The sequence below is a fragment of the Plectropomus leopardus genome, chromosome 22 (genome assembly GCF_026936395.1).
Source record: "Plectropomus leopardus strain MGB_pleo_1.0 chromosome 22, ASM2693639v1, whole genome shotgun sequence".
Taxonomy (NCBI): Eukaryota; Metazoa; Chordata; class Actinopteri; order Perciformes; family Serranidae; genus Plectropomus; species Plectropomus leopardus.
In genome coordinates, this window is record NC_142197.1 from 4,391,866 (window position 1) to 4,414,672 (window position 22,807).

At 37.7% G+C, this 22,807-nt stretch overlaps 1 protein-coding gene across 4 annotated transcripts; it reads left to right on the plus strand.

The window, feature by feature from the left end:
- Positions 1–3,130: 3,130 nt before the first annotated feature.
- On the plus strand, positions 3,131–15,190 carry LOC121961681 (uncharacterized). Of its 4 annotated transcripts, XM_088072813.1 has the most exons (9): positions 3,131–3,301; positions 3,418–3,474; positions 3,877–3,976; positions 4,909–5,013; positions 6,783–9,639; positions 11,481–11,543; positions 13,905–14,045; positions 14,196–14,261; positions 14,411–15,190. In XM_088072813.1, exons 5-9 carry the CDS (start codon positions 9,421–9,423, stop codon positions 14,501–14,503), a joined length of 582 nt encoding a protein of 193 aa, XP_087928939.1. In that variant the 5' UTR covers positions 3,131–3,301; positions 3,418–3,474; positions 3,877–3,976; positions 4,909–5,013; positions 6,783–9,420; the 3' UTR covers positions 14,504–15,190. The 4 variants fall into 4 exon arrangements, with proteins under 4 accessions (XP_087928939.1, XP_087928938.1, XP_087928940.1 ...); XM_088072812.1 differs by having other exon boundaries at positions 3,131–3,474; positions 6,786–9,639; XM_088072814.1 differs by lacking the exon at positions 3,877–3,976.
- The last annotated feature ends 7,617 nt before the right edge of the window (positions 15,191–22,807 follow it).

The window sequence follows — 22,807 nt, forward strand, 5'->3', positions numbered from 1 at the left end:
GTTTATTTTGATATTTTAAATTAGACATGCAGAATAAAGTACTTATAATGAAATATTATTGTTTTAAAGGGTTAGTTTTTTGTTTTTTTTTAGTGAGTTGTACTTTTCCATAGACAGTGTATTTCATACAGTAGATGGCAGTCAGCACACCTCGGACCGGAGTCTGACTGAGCTGCAACAAAATGTATTATGAATGTACATGCTGCCTGAAAAAATCAACGTCAATAATTAATAACTAATATGAAATTCTAATATAACATCATATGAAGTTTATGCGTTTCTGTAAGTTTAAAAAAAGGCACAAAAACACTAAAATCATCATATTTCTGCAGTTTTATCTTTGAGTCTCGTCGTGTCACGTCACCCTCAGTTTACTGTACTCAGGTTAAATCACCTGACTGTCGGTGGTTATTTTCTCGCCTCAGCCGCTGCAGAGTGAAGCGCAGCGATGGCATCAGGAAATAGGACAGCGGTGAATCAAGATGCTGCCAGAGAGCGAGAGCACAAAACTAAACAAGAGTGGGTGTTTAGAAGTGACTCATATGTCCTCTGTGTGTGTGTGTGTGTGTGTGTGTGTGTGTGTGCACTACTGGAAGAAGTACTCTGATATTTTACTTAGGTATAATTAGTACTACCACAGTGCAGAAGTCCACTGTTACAAATAAAAATCATTCAAAATCTTACTTAAGAAAAACGTATTCGCACCAAAATATCCTTAAAGTACCAAAAGTAAAAGTACTAATTGTGGAGAATAATATATGTCAAATTATTGGATTGTTTTTGATGCATTAATGTGTTATGTGTGACGTGGAGCTCATTTAATGCTGCGTAGCTTCGTTTTTACTAATAATATCGTACGTTATTTGAAAATAAGTTATCAAACAAATGTGGTGCAGTAAAACATATAATATTTCCCTCTGAGATGTAGTAGAGGAGTAAAATATGAAGTAGCATGAAATGGAAATACTCACCCTGGTCTCATCCCGACTTGTAAAATATGGTCACAGTGATTTCGGCGTGAGATACCAACTTCAAAGCAGCGTGATATACTGCCAGGCGCCGTATTTTGAGCCATTCACAGTGTTATAACACACTGACAGTAAGTCAGTGGCGTACGTGGCAGTATGATACGCCGATCAGATTTCTATCAGCCCAAAGTCACTAAAATAAAAATAAACAACCGTTTTATGAATAGATTTTATTTTTACATGAACAGAAAAACAAAACAAATCAAAACACTTTCACACCCCAAGTTTCCTCATGAAATCTCAAATCTGCCTTTATGATCGATTTTATCAGATGAGATGAGATCTTATCTGATCACACACACACACACACACACACACACACACACACACACACACAGACTTGTATACTAAACTGGTGCAGAAACCAGCAGAAACCACAAGGAGACGAGCCCCACTTACCTACTTTCACTGGTGTAGGTTTGGTTTCAGCTCCCTGTGTGTGTGTGTGTGTGTGTGTGTGTGTGTGTGTACAGTATGAGCACGTATATTTATGTGTATTTTTTGGGGGTTGGGGAAGGTCCCCTCTCCCCTTTCATGACCTACCACAACTTAACGATGGATGCCTTCAGTCATGAAAGGCTGCATCTAAAACTCAACAGTCTGTTTTTTCTCTGGTATTTTTACCTGTAAATCAATGTTTTGTTTTGTTTTTTAAATGTATTATTTATTATTTCTGCATTAAAGGCATAAATACATGGTTTCATATTTATTTACTATAAAAATTGACTGTTTCAGACTTGTAAACCCCCTGAATCTGGATCAGCATCAGTTTTCTTGTAAAAATTGTTAAAAAGTAAGAAAATTACCTCAAAATTGGTTTTAAAATAAAGTTTGGTGCTGCAACACTGGAATTTTTGCTTGGACAATCAATAAAGTTTTATCTCATCTCGTATTTACTTAACTTAATAAAGTCCCCATTGAAGGATCCGTGTAACTAAATGCCTGACCTTAACCCTTTAAATGCTGCATTAACGTCATCTCTCAGAGTCTATGTAGCCCTTTGAAATTGGAAGAAATTGGTTTGATTTTTTTTTTTTTAAAGGGGGACATGGCAATAACCAACTTGCCAAGAAATGTCCCCAAAAATTCAAGAAAGTAAAAAAGTTGACAAGAAAATTAACTCAAAATTAGTTGAAAGAAAGTAAAGGCTGTTAGTAAAATCCTAACAATAAAAAATAAACAAAACTATATTCATATTTACTGTAATTTTATTTTTTTTAAATTATGTCACAGAAAAATTAAACATAACATATTTTTGAAGGAATAGCACTTTTTGACATAATTTTATTTATTTTTTTAAAAACGTTTCTATTTTGCTTATTTGTTTAAGGGTTAACCTTTAACTTAGTTTAAAGCCTCAAAAAGTCTTCTGAAGGATGTGAAGGATGTCTTCACAGAGACAGACGAACAAAAGCACACCGGAGTCTACCGGAGCTCTGAACAGTCATTTACCTGTCAGTGAGGGGGCGGAGTCAGCGGGGCTCTACCTGTGCGATGTCATCACAGGGGGTTTCCCACACAGGTGACTCCAGGAAGTACAATAATAACAGCAAACTTCCCACTTTGTGTCTCTCGAGATGTCGGTGAGAGATAAGGATCTATATTTAGCCGAGCTCTTTGTGTTGAACAGACAACAGCAGGAAAAAGATCACATTTCGACATCACCTGCAGGGCCGCGCTCAGAGGCTTTTAAAGACACGTAGTTTATTTATGTATTTATTATTATTAATCCACAAGAAGCAGACAGAATTATATCCATGAGATATAATTCACAGAGTACATTATATACTCAAATGAAAAAATAAATTAATTAATTAAAAAAATAAAAAAATAAAATAATTAAAAAATAAAATAAAATAATTATATTATTATTATCATCATCATCATCATCGAAAAATAAATACATTAAAAATCAATTCATCATTTATTTAAAAATACTCCACCTTATATCTCAAAAATGTCAGATAGACATTTCTTTATTATTGCAATCTTCCTCATCTATATAATCCAGTTTAAAAAATAATAATAATTTAAACATATTCCTATGTGTTGATTTTCATTAGCCGATAATCTTTTTAGAACTACATTTCCCATAATTTGGGGGCTCTTGGGTCGTGACGTAAACAGGAAGTGCGAAGCTGCGATGGAGGCAAGATAGTTAATTGGGAGCTTTGCTGTTTAAACCTTAATTTGTTTAAAAAAAGTGTGAAAATGGCGCCATAAAAGTATGCCGAATTAAGTATGAGCAGCTCCTGTTTGCAATGAAACCACAGGTAGACAGAAAACTTTCACTAAATTACTTTTAAACCGAATAAAACTTGAAAACGTGATTTTTCTCGGTGAAGTTCAGCAGTCATGAGGAGCATCTTTTATTTTAATGTTTTCAAAGCGGATTTCTGGATGTTATTCACGATGAAGGATAAAGATAAAGATATCCTCGGGACGTGTAAGTAACACCGATTTTTAAAATATGTGTTTTTGACAGTTTGTGTAGTTTTATTATGAATTATTACACGTTAGAGAAGGAGTATGAATTTTGATTAAAGATGGCGGAATTCAGACCTAAGCAGCCGTGTGTATAAAAGAAATGATGATATTGGTGATAATGTCTTAAAAATGAACACCAATTTTATTATTTTATGTTATTTGCTTGGTTGATATACACACATGGAGGCTAAATAAATTGCATTCAACTATTTAGGTGAATAGTTTTACATTCAATTAGCCCAAATATGTCTTGATAGTTTCCTCACAATGATGTTAAAGTCACATAATGCAGAATTTAATCAGGAGACAAGAAGGAAAAACTGCTAATGGAAACCTCACACATTTTTCACATCGGTCGAAGATGTCGGGAATTTTTCACGGCAACAATTTCTAATGAAAGTAAATTTCAACATCACGGATGCTTGAAAAGGCGACAGAATCACCATCGCCGGCAGTTCAAGGTAAATACAATGAATTATTATCAATAATTAAATTGATTGAGCTTTGAAAATAGACTTTATTGGTGCAAATTGTGCATTTACACTTAACTTTTTAGTGAACTACCAGAAACATGTAGCTAGCATGCAGTAGGCTATTTACCAGTAGGCTATGTACGGAGGCCCCCGAAGGTCCCCATGTGTTTAAAAAAAAAAAAAAAAAATCAAACAAATGTGCTCAGATTGCAAAGGTTTACCTTGTTCCCACAAGATAAATAACTTGTGCATGCAAATTATAGATCTCATGTGCAGCAGATAAAAAAAATAAAAAATTCACGTCTTTCTGGGGCTCCGTACTTATACCCGACTTTCTTTGATTTGGGGGCCACTTTTTAAAAATGGCAGGAGGCCAGAGGCCTATACATGTTTTACAGACTGTTTTAGGATTTTAGTACATTTTTTATTTCATTTTAGGTTGTTTATAAAATTTTAGCGTATGTTTGATTTTAGGACATTTCTAGCATTAAAGGACATTTCTGGGATTTTCTGACGTTTCTCATATTTTAGGACATTTCTATGATTTTAGGCTATTGGGAGCTTAGCTAGGACCTCTCTCCGGGTAAACTACTTTGATGCCGTTTGTGGCACCTTATATATACTAAAAGTACAAAAGAAATTCTCAGTTTGAATCACTTTATTTTGTGTTTTTATTAATGGAATTAGAAAATGGTTAGTGAACCACTCAGACTTATCGGGGGCCAGAATCGGCCCTCGGACTGGAAGTAGAGCATAACTGTGCTATTTTACATTAAAACCATAAAAAAGTTTGATGTAAGAGCTGATGCAGGTTTGTCGGCTCTCTGTGGCGCCGCATGAAGAAATTTGAGCCTTGGAAATTCTCCAACTTTTACTTTCAGTTACCCTGAGCTCCTTTTTGGTGACGTGTTTTTCTGCAGCTTTTCATCTCATTGTCTGCTGTACGTCACATTCACGTCCGCTCGCAGTCTGGACTCACCTGCGTGACGCTGTGAGGAAACCTGAGCGCCATCGGGCCCTGTGAGGTGAGCTCGCACTTGTTTTCAATGCCGCCTGTCGACCGGGAGAAAGACACGGGGCTGTTATTTGGGTCGAACAGCGACTCGTCACAACCTGAAATCTGCTGCGTGGAACAAACAGACCTGCACAGTCACCGTTTCCCGCCCAAGTCAACAAAGCCGCAACCTACTTTTATCTGACCACACGGCTAAAAGCTGCTTACCAAAATAATCATGTTAACACAGGTGACGACATCATTGCTGCAGCGACAATAACATCTGATCGGACATAAGAGACACACGAAAAGCCACAACACACAATTATTTTCATCATAAATAAAACATTATGTTGATAATTTTGTCTTCTAATCTAATTCCTAACCAACCAGCAGTCCAAAATTCAAAAATATTTAATTTAAAATGACATAAATGAGAGAAATACAGCAAATCCTCACAGCACCAGAGAATATTTGGTATTTTTGATAAATTACTTCACACCGGTGGTGGATAAAGTACTTGGATCCTTTACGTAACCCAGTAACGGTCGGCCTCTTTTCAAAGTTTTGTGTTGAACAACTTAATATTTCAGAGCAACACTCACCAGCAGGGAATCAGCATCTGACTTATTTTATTGATCCCCTTTTTATTGGGTCACCAGTTGCTCTTATATACGCGCAGAGAAATTATAACAAAAATAAAAGTACGTAAAAGTATGTGCAAGGCATACCTGATGATATGTGCACCTCATCAGTATCGTCAGATTTTGGCTTTAATAAGAGTGAAGGCAGAATTTAGGAGATTTGAGACGTATAAGAAAAATACAGTAACAAAAAAAGAACACGTAACATTGATAATAATAATAATAATAATAATAATGATAATAATAATAATAATAATAATAATAATAATAATAAGCAGGATCAGGGCAGGATAAAAGATAAGTAAAAAAGATTAATTAGAATCTAAATTTTTTGCAGATATCTGATATACTTTAACAACACATTTGGCCGATAAGCGATACTAGATATATTAATATATCCAACTATTTAAATTTAATCTGCAGTGGAATAAACATCATATTACAGACAGACAGACAGATGGACAGACAGACAGACAGACATACAGACATTTAGTCAGACAGACAGACAGTGAGACAGACAGACAGACAGACAGACAGACAGTGAGACAGACAGACAGACAGACAGTTAGTCAGACAGACAGACAGACAGACAGACAGACAGACATTTAGTCAGACAGACAGACAGACAGACAGTCAGTTAGTCAGACAGACAGACAGATAGTGAGACAGACAGACAGACAGACAGACAGACAGACAGACAGACAGTTAGTCAGACAGACAGACAGACAGTGAGACAGACAGACATTTAGTCAGACAGACAGACAGACAGACAGTCAGTTAGTCAGACAGACAGACAGACAGACAGACAGACAGACAGACAGACAGACAGACAGACAGTTAGTCAGACAGACAGACAGACAGACAGTTAGTGTATTGTCGGTGCGGCTGCTTGACCTGTTTACTGTTCTGCCTTCCAGGAAGTACAATACACACTCACACACACACACACACACACACACACACACACACACACACACACACACACACACACACTCTCTCTCTCACACACACACACACACACACACACACACACACACACACACACACACACACACACACACACACACACACACACACACACTCTCACACACACACACACACACACACACACACACTCATCATCTTCGTCTCCAGAACTTTTGTTTTTTTGACTCAGAAGCAGCAGCCGGTGTTCGTCGTTGTCTTCTTCTGTGGTGCTGACATCGTCTTTAATCTGGGTTGGAACGACTCGGCACTTTCTGAAACCTGCCAAGGTGGGAAACAAATCTGCCGACTCATTGTTTCCTCGACTGTGTCGAACCGAAGCCGCAACCTAGTTTTATCTGACTGCGCATCGACACACCAAAACCAGGTTGTGCCCAAACCGACCCGTTAAAACCGACAGGAAGTGACATCATCACTGCCAGGGAGAGGAGACGAGAGAGGAGACGAGAGAGGAGGTGAAGAATAAGAGGAACGAAAAGAAAAAGGAGAGAAGTGGATAAGAGGAGAGGAAAAAGGAAAAGCCAATGAGGAGGAGAAGGAGGCGAATGGAGGAGGATAACATTGTCACAAGGAGAGAGGAGCAGAGGAGAGGAGTAGAGGAGATAAGGAAAGGAGAGGAGGAAAGTAGGAGGAAGGAGGCGAGAAAAAGATGAAAACAAACAGGAGGAAAGAAAGAAAGATGAGGAAAGAGGAGAAAAAAGAGGAACGATGGAAGAAAACCAAGAATAGAAGAAAGGAAAAAGGAGAACGAGGACAAAGAAAAGAAAGGAAAACAGGAGAAAGAAAGGAGACGAGGAGGAGAAAGAAACAAAAAAAAGGAGGAAAGGAGAAAATGGAAAGAAATGAAGAGAGAAGGAGATTAGACCGAAGGAGGAAGAAAAGAAGAAAAGAGAGGAGAGCCGCGCGGTAAAAAGGTGGACGAAGAAAGAGGGGAAAAGAAAGGATGAAAGAAAACAGGAATAGGAGAAAAAGTATGGAGGAGGATTAGGGCCATGTAGGAGAAATAATTGAAATACGATGACGAGAAAACAGTCGAATAATTTCGAATCAATAGAACGATTTCTTTAGTTCATCTTCAAAAGGCATTTTTGGTCACATTTATTCTCGAAATTTTATTTCAACTTTATTCTTGAAACTTCGACGATAATCCCGACATTGAATTTTAACGTTATTCTCGACTTTTTTCTCGACATTTCGACTTTTTTCTCGACATTTCGACTTTTTTCTCAACTTTTTTCTCGACGTGCGTAATGGATAAAAAATTGGCCAAAATCCTTTTCTGTAAAAAAGAAAAGGAGAGAGGAGGAGAAAAGGATGAGAGAAAACAAGGGACAAAAGTAGGAGAGGTACAAGGAGAAAAGGAGAAACTAAGGAGGGATGAAAAACAAAGAAAGGAGGCCAGGAGGAGGAGAGTAGGAGAGAAAGGAGGAGGAATGAGAGAAAAGCTGACAATAGAAGAAAGTTGAAGACAGGAGGAGAAAATAAGTGGGAAAAGAAAGGAGGTGAATAAGAAGGGATGACAGAAGAAACAGGAGAAACTAAAAGAAAAGAGAAGAGAAAGTAGGGGGAAAGGACAGAAGAAAAAGAAAATAGGAGAAAAGGAGGAGAAGGAGGGATGCAGGAAAGAAGAGACAGAGGGAGGACAATAAAAGAAAGAAGGAGAAAAGGAGAAATGAGAGGATGGATGGAGCAGATGAAAAAAGAGGAGCATAAAACACAAGAAAGAAAAGAAAAAGATAGAGGAGAAAAATAGAGGATAATTAAAGAAAGGAAAAAAAGGAAAAAAGCGGAATAAAGGAGGAGAGAGCGGGGACGAAAGAGGAGGAGAAGATAAAGAGAGAGCAAAAGACGACATGAGAAGACAGGAGGAAACGAGGAGGAGAGACAGGATGAGAAAAAAGAAAGAAAAGAGACGGAAAAGGAAAGGAGGAGAAGGAGGGATGCAGGAAAGATGAGTGACAGAATAGAGAAGTAGAAAAAGGGAAATTAAATTAAGGAGAAGGAGAGAGGAGAAAGAAGGAGAAGGAGGAAAAATACAGAAGAAAGGGAAAGGCACAAAAAAAGCGATAGAGGAAAAAAGAGGAGAATAGAGAAACAAGGAGAGACATCAGGAGGAGAAAGAGGAGAAGAAAAGAAAGAAAAGGAGAAAAAGAGGAGAAGGAGGACGCAGAAAAAAGGGTAGAAACAGAAGGAGAAAATAGATGGACGACGACAGAAGAAAGGAGAGGAGAAAATACAACAAAAAAAGAAAGAAGTAGGGAAAGGAGCAGGAGCAGAGGAGAAAAGAGGAGAAAATAATGAAAAATAGAGAAAAGGACGAGAAGGAGGGATTCAGAAAAGAGAAGGAGAAAATAGACGGATGACAATAGAAGAAAAAAAAGAGAAAATACAAAAAAAGAAAAAGAAGGAGGGAAAGGAGCAGAGGAGAAAATAAAGAGGAGAAAAGAGAAGAACAATAAAAGAAAGAAGAGAAAACACTGAAAACAGAAAAAGAGGAGAAAAAAGAAAGGGAGTAATTACATGAAAAAATAAAAATGAGAAAGGAGAAAATAAAACAAAAAGGAGCAGAGGAAAAAAGAGGAGGCAGAAGAAAGGAGAGAAAAGGAGCGAACAAGGAGCAGAGCCAGCAGGGGGAGAAAACAGGATCAGAAAATAAAGAAAGAAAAGATGAAAAAGAGGAGGAGAAAAGGTGACATCAGCAGGGAGACTCCTTGGAAAGTCGCGGCGGTGACTCAATGATTTTAGGAAATTTCTGAAACAGGAGAGGAGGAGAGGAGAGGGGGAGGAGAGGAGAGGGGGAGGAGAGGAGGATGTATAAATGTGGCAGAGGAGAGCCCCTGCTGCAGTTGAAGATGTTTCTCCTCCTCGTCAGGACGTCTGCTCTCGCTCTGCTCATCAGCCTCGCCATCGCCGAGGGCCACGTTGCCACGGCGACGGCTGATCGAGGGCTCACCTGCCGGCAGGAGATCCCCGCTGAGCTGATCCGAGAGCTGTGGAGCCGGACCAAACAGCTGATCAACAAGCTGCCGGTAAGATCAAAAACTGATGATCAATAACTAGTTTGTTAGACTGATGATCAACTCAAGATCAATGATCGGTTTCCGATCAATAATAACTGCAGTTAAAGATCAATGAAATCTTTACACTGATTAATTTGCAAATAACCGTCAGCACTGATTAAACTGCTAATCAATAAATCAGTTTACTATCAGTCTATCAAAGATTAATAATTATTTTCATTGATTTGTCTGCTGATCAAAAATGCCAATTTCTGATTATTCTGCCAATCAATGTTAGTTTACCACTTTACTTTAAAAATAAAAGGTTTTATTGATTAGCCCATTAATAAATATTTTTGCTATTGTCTGTCTATGGTTAAAGATCAATAACACCTATTGATTAGTTTATTAATTGGTATTTAGTGTTAATTATCAATTAGAGGTCAACATTTATTAAATGTTTCAGCAGTCAGTACATCAGTTTACCATAAATTGATAACAATTAATGATCAATCAAACAAACATTAATGATTGATTATTGTTGCTTTTGCAGACAAAAAGGATCAATATGTAATTCCTATTAAAGTCTACACTGATCAGTATCATCACATCAGTGGTGGCTGCAGATCAATAAGAATAATAGTCTGAATCAATAAGCAGAATCAGTTCTTTCAGAATAAAAGTTGAAATACTGATTCTGCCTATTTATTCAGACCGTTATTTTGTTATTGATCTGTTCAGTGTTTTAAGTGTTTTATCTGATCAGTTTTATTCATATTTATACATGTCAGATTTTCTCATCCGTATCAATAATACATATTGATGAGTCGTACTGTGACTCAGCTGATATTCAGTCGACAGGAAGTGAAAGTCTTTAAAACCAGATCAAAGCGTCTGATCAGATCAAAGACTTTCTGACCGAAAACACACAAAGCGTTTTTTACTTCACTGCTGGAAGAAGTAAAACATAAGTTACATACTAAAACTGCAAATATCAGTACTATCAGTATAATAGTACTATCAGTACTAATACTTTTACTACCACTGCGTCAAAGTACATTAACCCTTTAAAACCTGGAGCGACATCACTTTTACTTTGACGGCTTTTACCTGTTTTCAAATCAGCTGAACTACGAGAAAATTGGTTTGATTTCTTTCAATAAAAAAAACCTAAAACAGGTTAAAAAAAAAAGCATTGAGCAACTTGGTAAAAAATATTCCACATAATGCAAAAAAAAAATAAAAATTTAGATTTAGAAAATTATTTTTTAAAAAGTTAGGAAAGAATTTTTAGGGGGGAAAAAAAGGAAAAAACGGCAGGGAAAAACATATTTATAGCATATCATATTATAATAGATATATCATTTATCATTTTATTATTATTATTTAAAATGTTGTGCAATTATAATTTTAAAGCACTTTTCCAGGTTGTTTCCTTTTTTTTTTTTTACTTTTTTTCTAATTTCTTGCTCATATTTGTGTAATATCTTCTTTTGTTGCTCATTTCTGTTTGTTTTTTTTAATGTAGGTTAAATAAATTTTTAAAAAAGTAAAGGGCAGCAAGAAATGTATGTGAATATTTGCGTTTTATGATATTATCAAAAAACTAGGGAGAAATGTCCAGAAAATAATATTTTTTAACATTATTACAAAAAAAAGATTTTTCGTCTTTTTTTAAGAACTTTCTTAAGGTAATTTTCTTGTTTCTTTTTTGTTGCTTATTTTCAGGGAATTTCCTTGTAACTTTTTTATAAATTTCTTTTTCTCCTCTGATGCCGACTAAAAGTAATCAAGCCTATTTGCTCAAATGTCAAAAGTTTAATGATGATTAATTTAAAAAAGGCTCATAAGTTTGATGTTTTTATCCGCAGAAAGAAGAAAAATCCTCCAGACGACAGAGACTGCTGCCGAAGTTCTGCACCAAATGCTCTGAGGTCAGAAAACCTGTTTATCAAATCTGTTAATGCCGCAGAAAAAAAGCCGTGTTGTGTTCGTGCATCCGGTGAAAACGTGTCATTTTTTGAATGGGGTTTGGTGCTGGAGAGCAAAAGTGGAAGTGACTCTTTTGCTGAGGTTTCAGCCTCCTGCCAAAACGGTGCCCGCCTGGTTTACCTCAACCGCAACCACACGTTTGCCATGTCAGATCTAACGCTGTAATAACGACACAGAACCACGTCTACCGTAAAACTGAAACCACCGCCACACCTTCAGGAATTTTTCCAGCAATCATTAACATCTCAGACCCACTCACAGGTGTTTCCAAACACTTTACGGCTGACGTACCTGTCGAGCCGAGCGAGCACGTTTGTTTTCAAGGAAGTATTTCAGTTCCTCCAAAGAATCCCAGTGTTTCGTTTTTAGCCCACAGGGTGTTTGATTTATGCAGCTTCTGTAATCAATAGGTTTCCTCATAAAGGCTCTTTGTCTGTGTCCCAAAATAAATGCTACTACTGCTGAAGCAAAGCAATAACTTATTTTTGGTGTTTAACAAAAAGCTTCCAAATGTAACAGTGTTGTTTAAACTCATTGTTATTAAAAGCCATCAGTGTAATCTTTGTGTAAATGACTAAGAGGCGGATTTACAAAATATTTGCGACTTTTACGGTCGCTAAATCTGCACAGGTTAGACAAAAAAACTGTGCACTTTGGAAGCAAATAGTGAGCGGGTTTCCATTACAGATTTTTGTAAAACTAAAGCGATATTTTTAAATGTTGATAAAATACAATTGTGAGATGACTGCGTTTCCACTGGTGATAACATCCCGGTAACCATGGCGATCGGTGTTTAAAACATTAGCAGCTTCATTTCTATTGCAGCCCCCGCACTTGCTGTCATTATTTCCAATCCAAGGCGATGCAGGCGTGTTATGGAGCCATAGTGTTAAGAAAAGCCCCTTATACGTGACAGCGGCCGCGTATGACGGATTTCACAGAGGAACTGTGGATTCAAAACTTCTTGATGTTTTAAACAAAGTTTGAAACATAAAAAAAAAGAATTATTAAATGGATTAATTATTAAAACAGAAAGTCGACTTGATGTTGCTGCTGCAGTTTATAACTCTGATGTTTGAACTAACTTTTGAAGATTTCTGCGATGCACTAACAGCTCTTGTATAGAAGTATTGAGAGTATTGTATAGAAATCCAGACAGTGACATTTTAAATATTGCACAAATATGGACCCTAATCTTTGCATTAACTTCACACTAGAGAAGCTGGATTGAGGATGTTTTGCATGCAGTGTGTATCACGTACCCGGAGGTCACGCCCGGGCCTCGTTTGTTGTTGCGGCGCTGCTGCAGAGCTGCACAGTCCTGCAAATATTTCACAGTTAAAGTGTCAATCACTGAAGGGATTCTGTCAACAGAAACGTTGTCAGAGGGCTTTTATTTTGAAACAGAAAAGATAAATATGTTTGTCCTCACGTTTGATAAAGCATTGAAACTGTAAAAAGAGGTGGTGTAATGTCAATAGGATTATTTTACTGTCTGTTTTGCTGGAAACTGTGTGCATCACATGGAAAAAACTGGCGAGACTCCATTTCTCTAGATGTGCCGCAGCTGAGCAGCGCTGCGCTGCTCACTCCGTCAGTCTGCCCAAAACAAAACAAAACAAAAAACAAACAGGTTCCACAGAAGCCTTATTTTCAATAAAAGAGAGACACGTGAATTTGAGATAAGATAAGACGATCCTTTATTAGTCCCACAACGGTGAAATTTGCATTATTCTAGCAGCAAATGGATATCAGAGCAATATATGTACAAGATGAATAAAGCAAAGATAACAATAAAAACAGTATAAACAAGATGCAAACTCAGTGGTTTAAAAAAAATGATTCCAGTTGCATTTGGATAATTGCACATTGTGATAAAGTGCATGTTTGAAGGTGTATGGTTGTCTTTCTCTGTTTAATAAGGAAAATAGGTGTAAGAATATTACCTTTTGTTGACGTCTCGTGAGTGTATTGTGTATTGAGTTGACTGAAAAACGTAACACCGATACCATCACGTACCGTACGTATACCACAGTGACAATCATTGAAGGTTTGATGGTATGAAAAAATGGATATCGCCCGAGCCTCACTGACACATCTCTATCACCTGAGTTTTTTTACATGCGGAGCTGCTGCATGAGATTTTTATCTCCTGCTTTGCGATGAAGCTGTGAACTTGTCTTGACTTGGATGTCTGATATTATAAAAATGTATTCTGTGCTTCCTTGAATTTGAGCTAAAACAAGCAAATCCATCTTAAGGCGGTCCGATGCCTCCGTGTAAACGCGCTCTCTCTTCCTCAGCGTGTGGTTGGCTGGCTGGAGATGCGGGAGCTGATTGATGTGTATCAAAGGAGTGTGTTCAGTAGAGAGGTCGTCCAGAAACTACTTCCCCTCCACTACAACGACCTGCTGCACCGAATCCAACACACTCTGCTGCACTGCGTGAGTACACACCTGCGCGTGGAGGTTTTGACGCGAGCCGGTTCGTGGCATATCTCCGACGAAATGTTAAAAGACAGCAGAGGGGAGGAGTAACACACACAGAATACAAATACACACTCAATAATCTGTTTTTATGTTCTTTGTTTTCAGGTTTCTTCCTCTAAACCTTCAAAATGGTCCAAACTCATCAAAAAACTCGAACGAAAAATCAAAAAGGTAAACATTTACAGGTTGTGTGACTACTATTGCTGCAGCTGCTCTGGGTCAGAGGAAATTATATACTTTGTTTATTAATTAACACCACGTACTGTCACATTATCCCTATAATTATGCTAATAATACTAACTGTGACTGTCTGTCTGCAGAAACGCAGAGACGAAGGAGCGCTGAAGGCCGTCGGAGAGTTCACCTTCATCCTCCGGTGGATCGATGAGCTGGCTCAGCACCACGTCCTGTAGAGCATCGTCATGGAGAGCCTAATTATCGTTATCAGTATTGACATCATCAACATTACTTTCAGTTTTTATTTTAGAAATCTGATTTTTCAAAATTAGTTAAAATGATTTTTTTTCAGCACAAACATACTTCCATAATTTATTATTCCACCAATTACTGTGAGAGGAAATCTGCATTGCAACTAAATTTATTTTTAATTTTTATCTTCATTTTTCTCCTCTTGAAGCATTGACTGAGCTGTAAAGTATTAGGACACACGTTTTTTATGTTTATTGACCCCAAAAATCCACTTTAAAATCTGTTCAAACTGATCTGTAACTTAAAAAATTATATTAAATTACATATTTTTCAGTGAAAACAGGTAAAAATTGACAACACTGAGCCTTGATCATCGTCATCATCCACAGCTGTCTGAGGAGGAGCTTCTAAAACAAATTTGAATAGTATTTTTTTGAAGTATTGATTAGTGTTTTAAATGTTTTACACATGTATTAATGTAGCTTTATTTACAAATAAGTTATTTTTCAGAAAATATTTATTGTATTTGAGTATTCACTGTAGCTGTGTTAAAAGTACATTAATATATTTAATTTACAACAGTATAAAGGAAGATATTTTTATATAAATTATTTTAGCTATATTTATGTGGATTTGTCAAAAAATATTTGTAGAGAAATAAACTTGAATTTGCTCTTAAAATGATGACTGGTTTTGGTTTCTCATCAGTGAGCTGCAAGTTTAAAGTGTTGTCTCCCTCTGCTGGTCAAGGTTTAGTGCAACAACGTGTGACTGTACTGAACATACTTTCTGTGATGCATTTATGTTTTTAAGGCCTTTTTTCCACCATTTAGTGCATAAATATATTTAAATACAAAGTCAACAAGCGATGATAGTGTATTAACATAAAACAAATGTAAATGTAAGAATACAACAACAATAATGAGTAAAAAGTATCTTTAAAAAATACTATGAAAAGAAACAGCATTGTTTGGGTTTAGTTACATTTAATTTAAGTTTTGATGGATGGGTTTGGCGTTTTTAATAATTTCAGTTCTTGTTTATATGCTTTTTAAAAATGTATTTCATAATTTGTTAACAGGGAGAGGGAAGAAAGGAAAGGAAAGAAGACAGGCAAGGAAAGAAAGGAAAGGTAAGGAAAGGTAAAGAGGTTCAAAAAGGTAAGGAAGGAAATCAAAGGTAAAAATAGGAAAGAAAAGGAAAAAGCACGAGAAAGAAAAAGTGAGGTAAGGTCAGGAAGATATCAACGTAATAAAACAGGAGAAAAAGAAGTGAAAGTTGGATGAGAAGAAAAGAGGGAGATGAGAAGAGGAAATTTAAGGATTAGAGGATACAGGACAGAAGCACCGAAAACTAGAGAGGAAAGAAGACGACGAGAAAAAAGAAAAAGAAACGCTGAAAATCAGGGAACATAAAAATGTCGAGGAAAAAAGGCGGATAGAAAAGGGAACTTTTCGTCTCCTGAATTTTAACCAGATTCTGAGTTTGAGGTTTCAGGTCTTGAATTCAGTGTGAGTTCATGGAAAAATAAAGAATTAAAGGAACAGTTCACCCAAAAGCAAAAGTGAGTCACGGTCCGCTCCTTTACCTGTCAGTGGAAACTCGTCGTCGAACAACCTCTGAAACCCGAGAACTCCGCCCCCACGCTGTGACACAACACTGAAGTGAACGCACCATCATCGCCGCCATCATGCCATCTCCGCGCTGAGTCAGCTGCACCGCAGCGGCTTATCTTGTCTTCAAGGTGAAAAAACTGCTTACAAAAGCAAAGAAAATTGCCGACGTTTTGGCTTTTTTTCGCTGCAAGTTTTAGTTTTGCTCTGTAGCTGCGCGATGTAGGGAAATGTTTGCTGACCATAGCAGTTTGTTTCGGAGTTCATCTAACCAAAAAACAGACCAAAACAGTTTTAAATTTGACACCCTGTTGGCCATACTACCCAGAATCAGAGGAGAAGACATGAACATGTCCTGGAAGTGTTTAGCATAGCTTAGCACAAAAACTGAAAGCTGGGGAAACTTTTAACCGAGCTCCGAAAAAAAACAAAAAACAACTTTAACACCAAAGCTTTCTGATTTAATCCTTGTGTACACGAATATGGATATTTTTGAAAAAGGATATTTTGCCCTTCATTTAAAAGAAATTTTGCGGTGGGCACCAAGATCACCATGACCTTGACCTTTGACCCTTACCCGCCAGATTCTAGTCAGTTCATTCTTGATTCGAAATGGACATTCGTGCCAAATTTGAGGAAACTCTTTCAAGGCCATCTTTAGCTATTACATTCATGAAAATTAGACAGATGCAAGGTCACAGTGACCTTGACCTTTGACCACCAAACTCTGATAAGCTCATTTTGAGTCCACTCAAACGTTTGTGCCAAAATTAAAAAAAAAAAAAATCCCTCAAGGTTTTCGTGAGATATTTTGTACAAAAGAATGAGACAGACAAGATCACAGGGACCTTCACCTTTGACTTTTGACAGCCAAAATCTAATCTGCTCAGCGTTGCATCCAGTGAATGTTTGTGTCAAATTTGAATTTACAATGATGTGCCAGACAGACAGACGGACAACCCGAAAACATTATGCCTTCGTCCTCGGCTATCGTCGGCCCACAGGCGTCCACACTAGAACGCAGAATCAGCTCCATCCGCTCACCTAGCCGGTAGGTGGCGAATCGTTAGTTAATGTAACGTATTCATTAGACCAAGCAGTGTCAACAAAATGTGAGCAAACTGGTAGTCCGCTGTTGTCGTGGTTGTTTTGGGTGCAAGCAACAATGAGAATGACACTGATACTTTTAGGGGCCATTTACACAAACCGTTTGCATGAAACGTTAAACTTTTGTTACGGTTTGACCTTTTGTTCACACGACAATGGCGTTTTGGGGGCCTGAAAACTTTTGAAACTTTTGAAACTCCTGTCGCTGTGTAAATCGACAACACGCAGATCCTGTGAAAACAGTGACGCCACAGCTGCACAGTTTTCTTCTATGATGAGTTATTACAAAGTTACACCGCCAACTACTGGCCTGCCATGCATCCATGCATGCTGCAGCGTTTTCGGCTGTTTTTGCATTTACTCGAAGATCATTTTCACAATGTTATCAAATGAATGCAGATTTTTTTTAAACATAGAGGAAAGAGTTTTACGTTTTGAATAGGACCGTTCTCGTTTGAACGTGGCCTTAGAGGTCTGGACTAGCTGTGTGCAGTCACTGCATCCTGCAGCTGCTGGACAAAATTAACACCAACTGCTGCTAAAACAACAATATCTAAGTTTTATTGGTCATTTCTATTTATATGCACTCTATTTTTTCAACACCATTATGATAGCTGTCCAGAGTACACAAACATCTAACCACATGTTGCAGGGGTCAGAGGTCATGGGTCAGTGAGGCTGGTGGGATTATTGAATCAGAGCGTGTGCTGTGCATGCAGGTGGGAAATTCAACCCTCCACCACACAGCAGAGGATGTGGTGTGTGTGTGTGTGTGTGTGTGTGTGTTAACGGTTGGCCCAAGGGAAACAGAAAAAGTCTGGTTTAGACTTCTAGGAAACACACACGCGTGCACACACACACACACACACACACACACACACACACACACACACACGGAGGTGATTAAAATGTTAAATATAGGAGGCAACCACTTAATTCCTGTTAATTAACATTTACCCAGAAAGGTGTGTGTGTGTGTGTGTGTGTGTGTGTGTGTGTGTGTGTGCAGAAAATGTGCTGATGCACAAAAGGGAAACAATGCTTCTCTAGTATTTCGTTTTTCACCGTAGAATCATTTCCGGAGGGAAAATATGACTTAAGATCATTAGGGCTGGGTGTCAGTTATCAGTACTCGATACCTTTTCGGCATCTACTGAAATAACTCAGTACTATCTAGTATAAAAACTTACCTTGTAAAATCATACCCGAATTCAATCCTTTTTTGTACCCAAATAAGAGAATCTCCCGCTACATACACACAATTTGGCACCTAAATGAGGCGCCATAATTGATGTTATGCTTCAGTGCATTAAGTATCAGATGCATGTAAACCGATACGATATTGGCACCGGGTTTTTGTCACCCAACCTTATTCACTTACTAAATATGCTAAATATGCTTTTGTTTATGGTGCAACATTTAACATACAATTAACATATAAAGATGAATAAGAATAAAGCAAAGTACTGCAACACACAATAACTTGAATATAGAATAAAGAAATTTACACTAAAATATGGTAGAGATACTGTAAAAAATATTATAACATGACAAATTTGTATAATACAGCTGTTTCAGAATAAGAGAATAGTACAGTTTTGTGCAGAGATATGCAAAAATATTTGGCAGGGAATGTGCAAAAGTTCACAGTAGAGCAAAATGTTAAAGTGCAGGGTGTGCATCAATGCAATGCATATAAATGGTGTCTATTGTTGATGAGGCTCACTGCATTTGGGAAGAAACTGACCTAAAGTTTTAGTTGCATTAGCTTTGGAAAAAACTCAAACTATACGCAACCTTATATATTTAAACACCTAATGTTCTCCATTATGCAGATGACACATAATTCTACGTGTCTGTTCAGTCAGATGACCCACGGTTGTTAAATCCTCTTTTGCTAATAATAATTGGATGAGTGGAAGTTTTTGCAAACCAAGTTTGTCCAGTGAGACACAGCAGTGCTAATCATTGTTTGTTTACTCTAATTGTTAACTTAACTTTGTCCTTTAATTAGGGTTTTCCAGGAAATAGACAATTTAAAAAGACACAAAATTAACAGTAGGTGTAGCTAATTATTATCATAAACAGTATTGTTTATTGTAATAGCACAGACTGTTTAATTCAACATTGAAGCTCCAGTTTATGACCTGTTTTTTTCCAAATGGGTTTCTGGTGAAGATATGTCATTTAATTCAGGGAAATTTGACACCAGAAGCAGAGATGAGCCTCTCTGTTCATTATATATATGTTTAATTGTTGTTCTTGTTGCCATGGTCACTAAGTAACAGTGGTGAGCTGGGAAACTAATAATAAAGTATGTTTACTTTTACTTGAACTGTGCATAATGCAGCTGTATTATGAAAAAGGGACTACTGAAATACTCATTATGAGTCTGAATGGACTGAAGGCCAAAATTAGTTTATCGGGGAATCCCTAGAAATGATTTTTCTACTCATACTAATGGCATATCTGCCCGCAGTGGTGATTCAGGTTTCGCAGTACGCCTTGCGGTGGCGTTTCCACCAGTGGTGACGATGCAGGAGTAGTTCTTCCTGCTATGATGACATTACCGCTTTTAGCAGTAACACTTTTACCCCAAGCAATCATATTTCCACCTATGTCGTGGCATCTCTTCCCACAGTGGTGAACACATTTCTCCCGGCAGCAGTCATATTTCTACACTAAGATTGCAAAAGTATTTTTGTGGACAAACAAACTATATGTGATATGATAAGAACATATGATTGTACCCCAGATGTGTGATCCCATTCAGACACAAGAGCATAAATCAGGTCCAACACTGATTTTTGGGATCGTGTCCGTCTCACAGTCAAAATAACAGTTAATCCCAAAGATGCTAGATGAAGATGAGGTTTAGTTCTTCCACACCAAACTAAGAAACCTGTTTCTTTATGGAGCTGGCTCTTTCTTGAAGTTGGAAGAACACAGTTGTCTCTCTTTAACAGTGGCTCCCAAACCTTTTGGCTTGTGAAAGTTATTACCACTATTGCCTGTTTGATAGCTCCCATAACAGGTTGCATATAGTTTTTTACTGTGGAGTTCAATTTATATCGTGTCATTTGAATTATTTGAGCTTGAAGAAATTAAGCTTTCTGGTATTTCACAAGAAAACATTAAAAAGCTAAGTCTAAACAGTTAAAGAAAGCCTAATTTTGTGTAGGAGATTTTAGTTTTTTTAAATCTGGAATGATTTAATCCTCTAAGATTCAGTTCATAGCCACCTTTTGGCACCAGCTTTATGGGAAAACTGGGAAAATTGTCGAGGGCCCATGAGGGCGACTATTTGCCCACAGAGCACAGCTGCTGGCCTGGTAATGAAATAATGTTCTCTTTCAATTTTATGACTTGTTTGATTGATAGAGTGAAACTTAAGTTGGAATTAAATTCCTAGCATCCTAACTACCAGAAAAGTATGCTTGTAGCCCAGGCAAGACAAATCACCAGTGCAGAAGAGGAAATATTTGCTGCCAGCAACACTTGTTGCGTCTGATTACATAAATACCAGCATTGATGACTGGCTGTGCACACGTTCTCATCCCGAGTTGTCACACGTTGCTGCTGTGCAGTGGACTTCTGCATTTACATTTTTTGCTTTAGGTATCCTTCTGCATCTGCCGTTGAAATTCTGAGACGCCACAACCAATGCCGGGATATTGACAAAGCACGTGGTTGTGTTTTGGTAAGAAAAGCACATGGCAGCCGATGCAGGACATAAAAAAATTGCATGGTTACAAAGGCACAGATGGTTAGGTTACGGCAAAAAAGGCACATGGATAGATGGAGAAAAATCATCACATTCAGACATTAAGTGAACTCCTGAAAGTGCTGTGTGTGTTGGATCCATTCGCCAACCCTCCCGCAGCCTTACAGGAACCTCTGTGCTGCTTATTGTTACCGGCAGTGTTTCAACCTGACGCCGTCCAGTGGTGTAGCATGCAGATGTGGTCAATTTACGCTGCGGCAAATTACGTTTGGCTGACCAACCGTCTGGCGGTGTATCTTTACACCACGAACGGTTCTGTCTGGCCACGTTCTCAGCTGTTGATGTCCAGCGGCGTATCATACAGCCGGGAAAGATGGCGTTTGGATCTTACACTGAAATCACGGCAAAAGTGGCAGTGTCTGACAACTTCAGGATGAGCTGACTTATGACATATCAGGGTCTTGAAGGGTTTTCCCATTTCATAGGAGAGGTTTTAAACCACTACGGCTTGTAACTTTGTTATGAGGGGCAAGATGGCACTCGAAAAATGAGGGGTAGAGGTAAAAGTAGGACATGCAAGTGGGCCACAGAATAGAGATTTTTTTTTCCTGACTCTGCTACACTTCACTAATTCAGCACGTAAAGATCACAGCTTTGGGGGTCCACACACCTTCAGACTGAAACTACCGTTCAGCCACAAGATGGGCTGCGTCTTTCCACTATTACTGCATGTGATGTATTGAAATGACACACTTGTGTCTTTATGTAATGGTGGAACATTTGTTTCAGATGGTGTGATGATATCTTTGCAGCTTAAATTTTTTTTTCAAGGAATGCATTTACACAGGTCGACCAACATTGAAATGTTGCATTCACATTAACGCATCAGTGATAACAAACCCATAAAACCAAAAATGCATAATGAGTCATTTTGGATGCTTTCAGTATGTGATGCTGATAAAACTTCTAGATACAATATAGCATGCAGGACTTTCACTTCTATTGGATGATACTTATTTTTGGGTTATTATTAATATTTCTTAAGTAGGAGATCTGAGGACTTGTTGCCTCACTGAAAGCCATTATTCTGGTTGACCTTTATGTCACATGCCAAACAAGTTAGGTTGATATCTTGCCTTGTTTTGTTTTCTTCCCTTTATGTCGCTCTTTATTTTTTTCCACCTTTCTTCTACAAATTTATGCTCGTTCACTTCCTGACCAAAGCATGTACAGAGCACATTGGCCAGTTCAGGTACGACGGACGTGTATACATTAAAGAGTAAATCAATACCCAACTGCAATATTCTCGGTGTGTTCGTCCGACTTTGAGATATTCGACTAAGTACGCTTTCAGTCAGACTAACATGTTTACTTGTATTTTAAAAATCTAGTTTTAGTCGCATGAACATACCATGTATGTTCAATCAAACATTTTTAAATGTCTAATTTTTTAATGTTTTGTTTGACCAACTAAAAGGCTATTCCGTTTACAAAACAGCAAAAATTTCTTACACAATCAACTGATTATCAGATTATTTTCAGTCAAAGAATTGATCTATTAACTCACTAACCATTTGAGCTTAAGAAAACATAATAAAAGCAGTAAAGTATGCATGTTAATGTAAGAGGATTAAATGCTCTTTCAGGCACGTTAAGAAGTACCTGCAGACACCCAGTGCATGCAAACATTTACATACACAAAAGCATGCATCCAAAATGCAAACAGGTCGGTATAGTTTCATAAACTTACATGAGGTTTTATGCACACTTTGAACCTCGCACACACACACACCTTACTGATTTTACTGGCACAAATGGTGAACCTGAGGGTGGGTGGGTTTGCA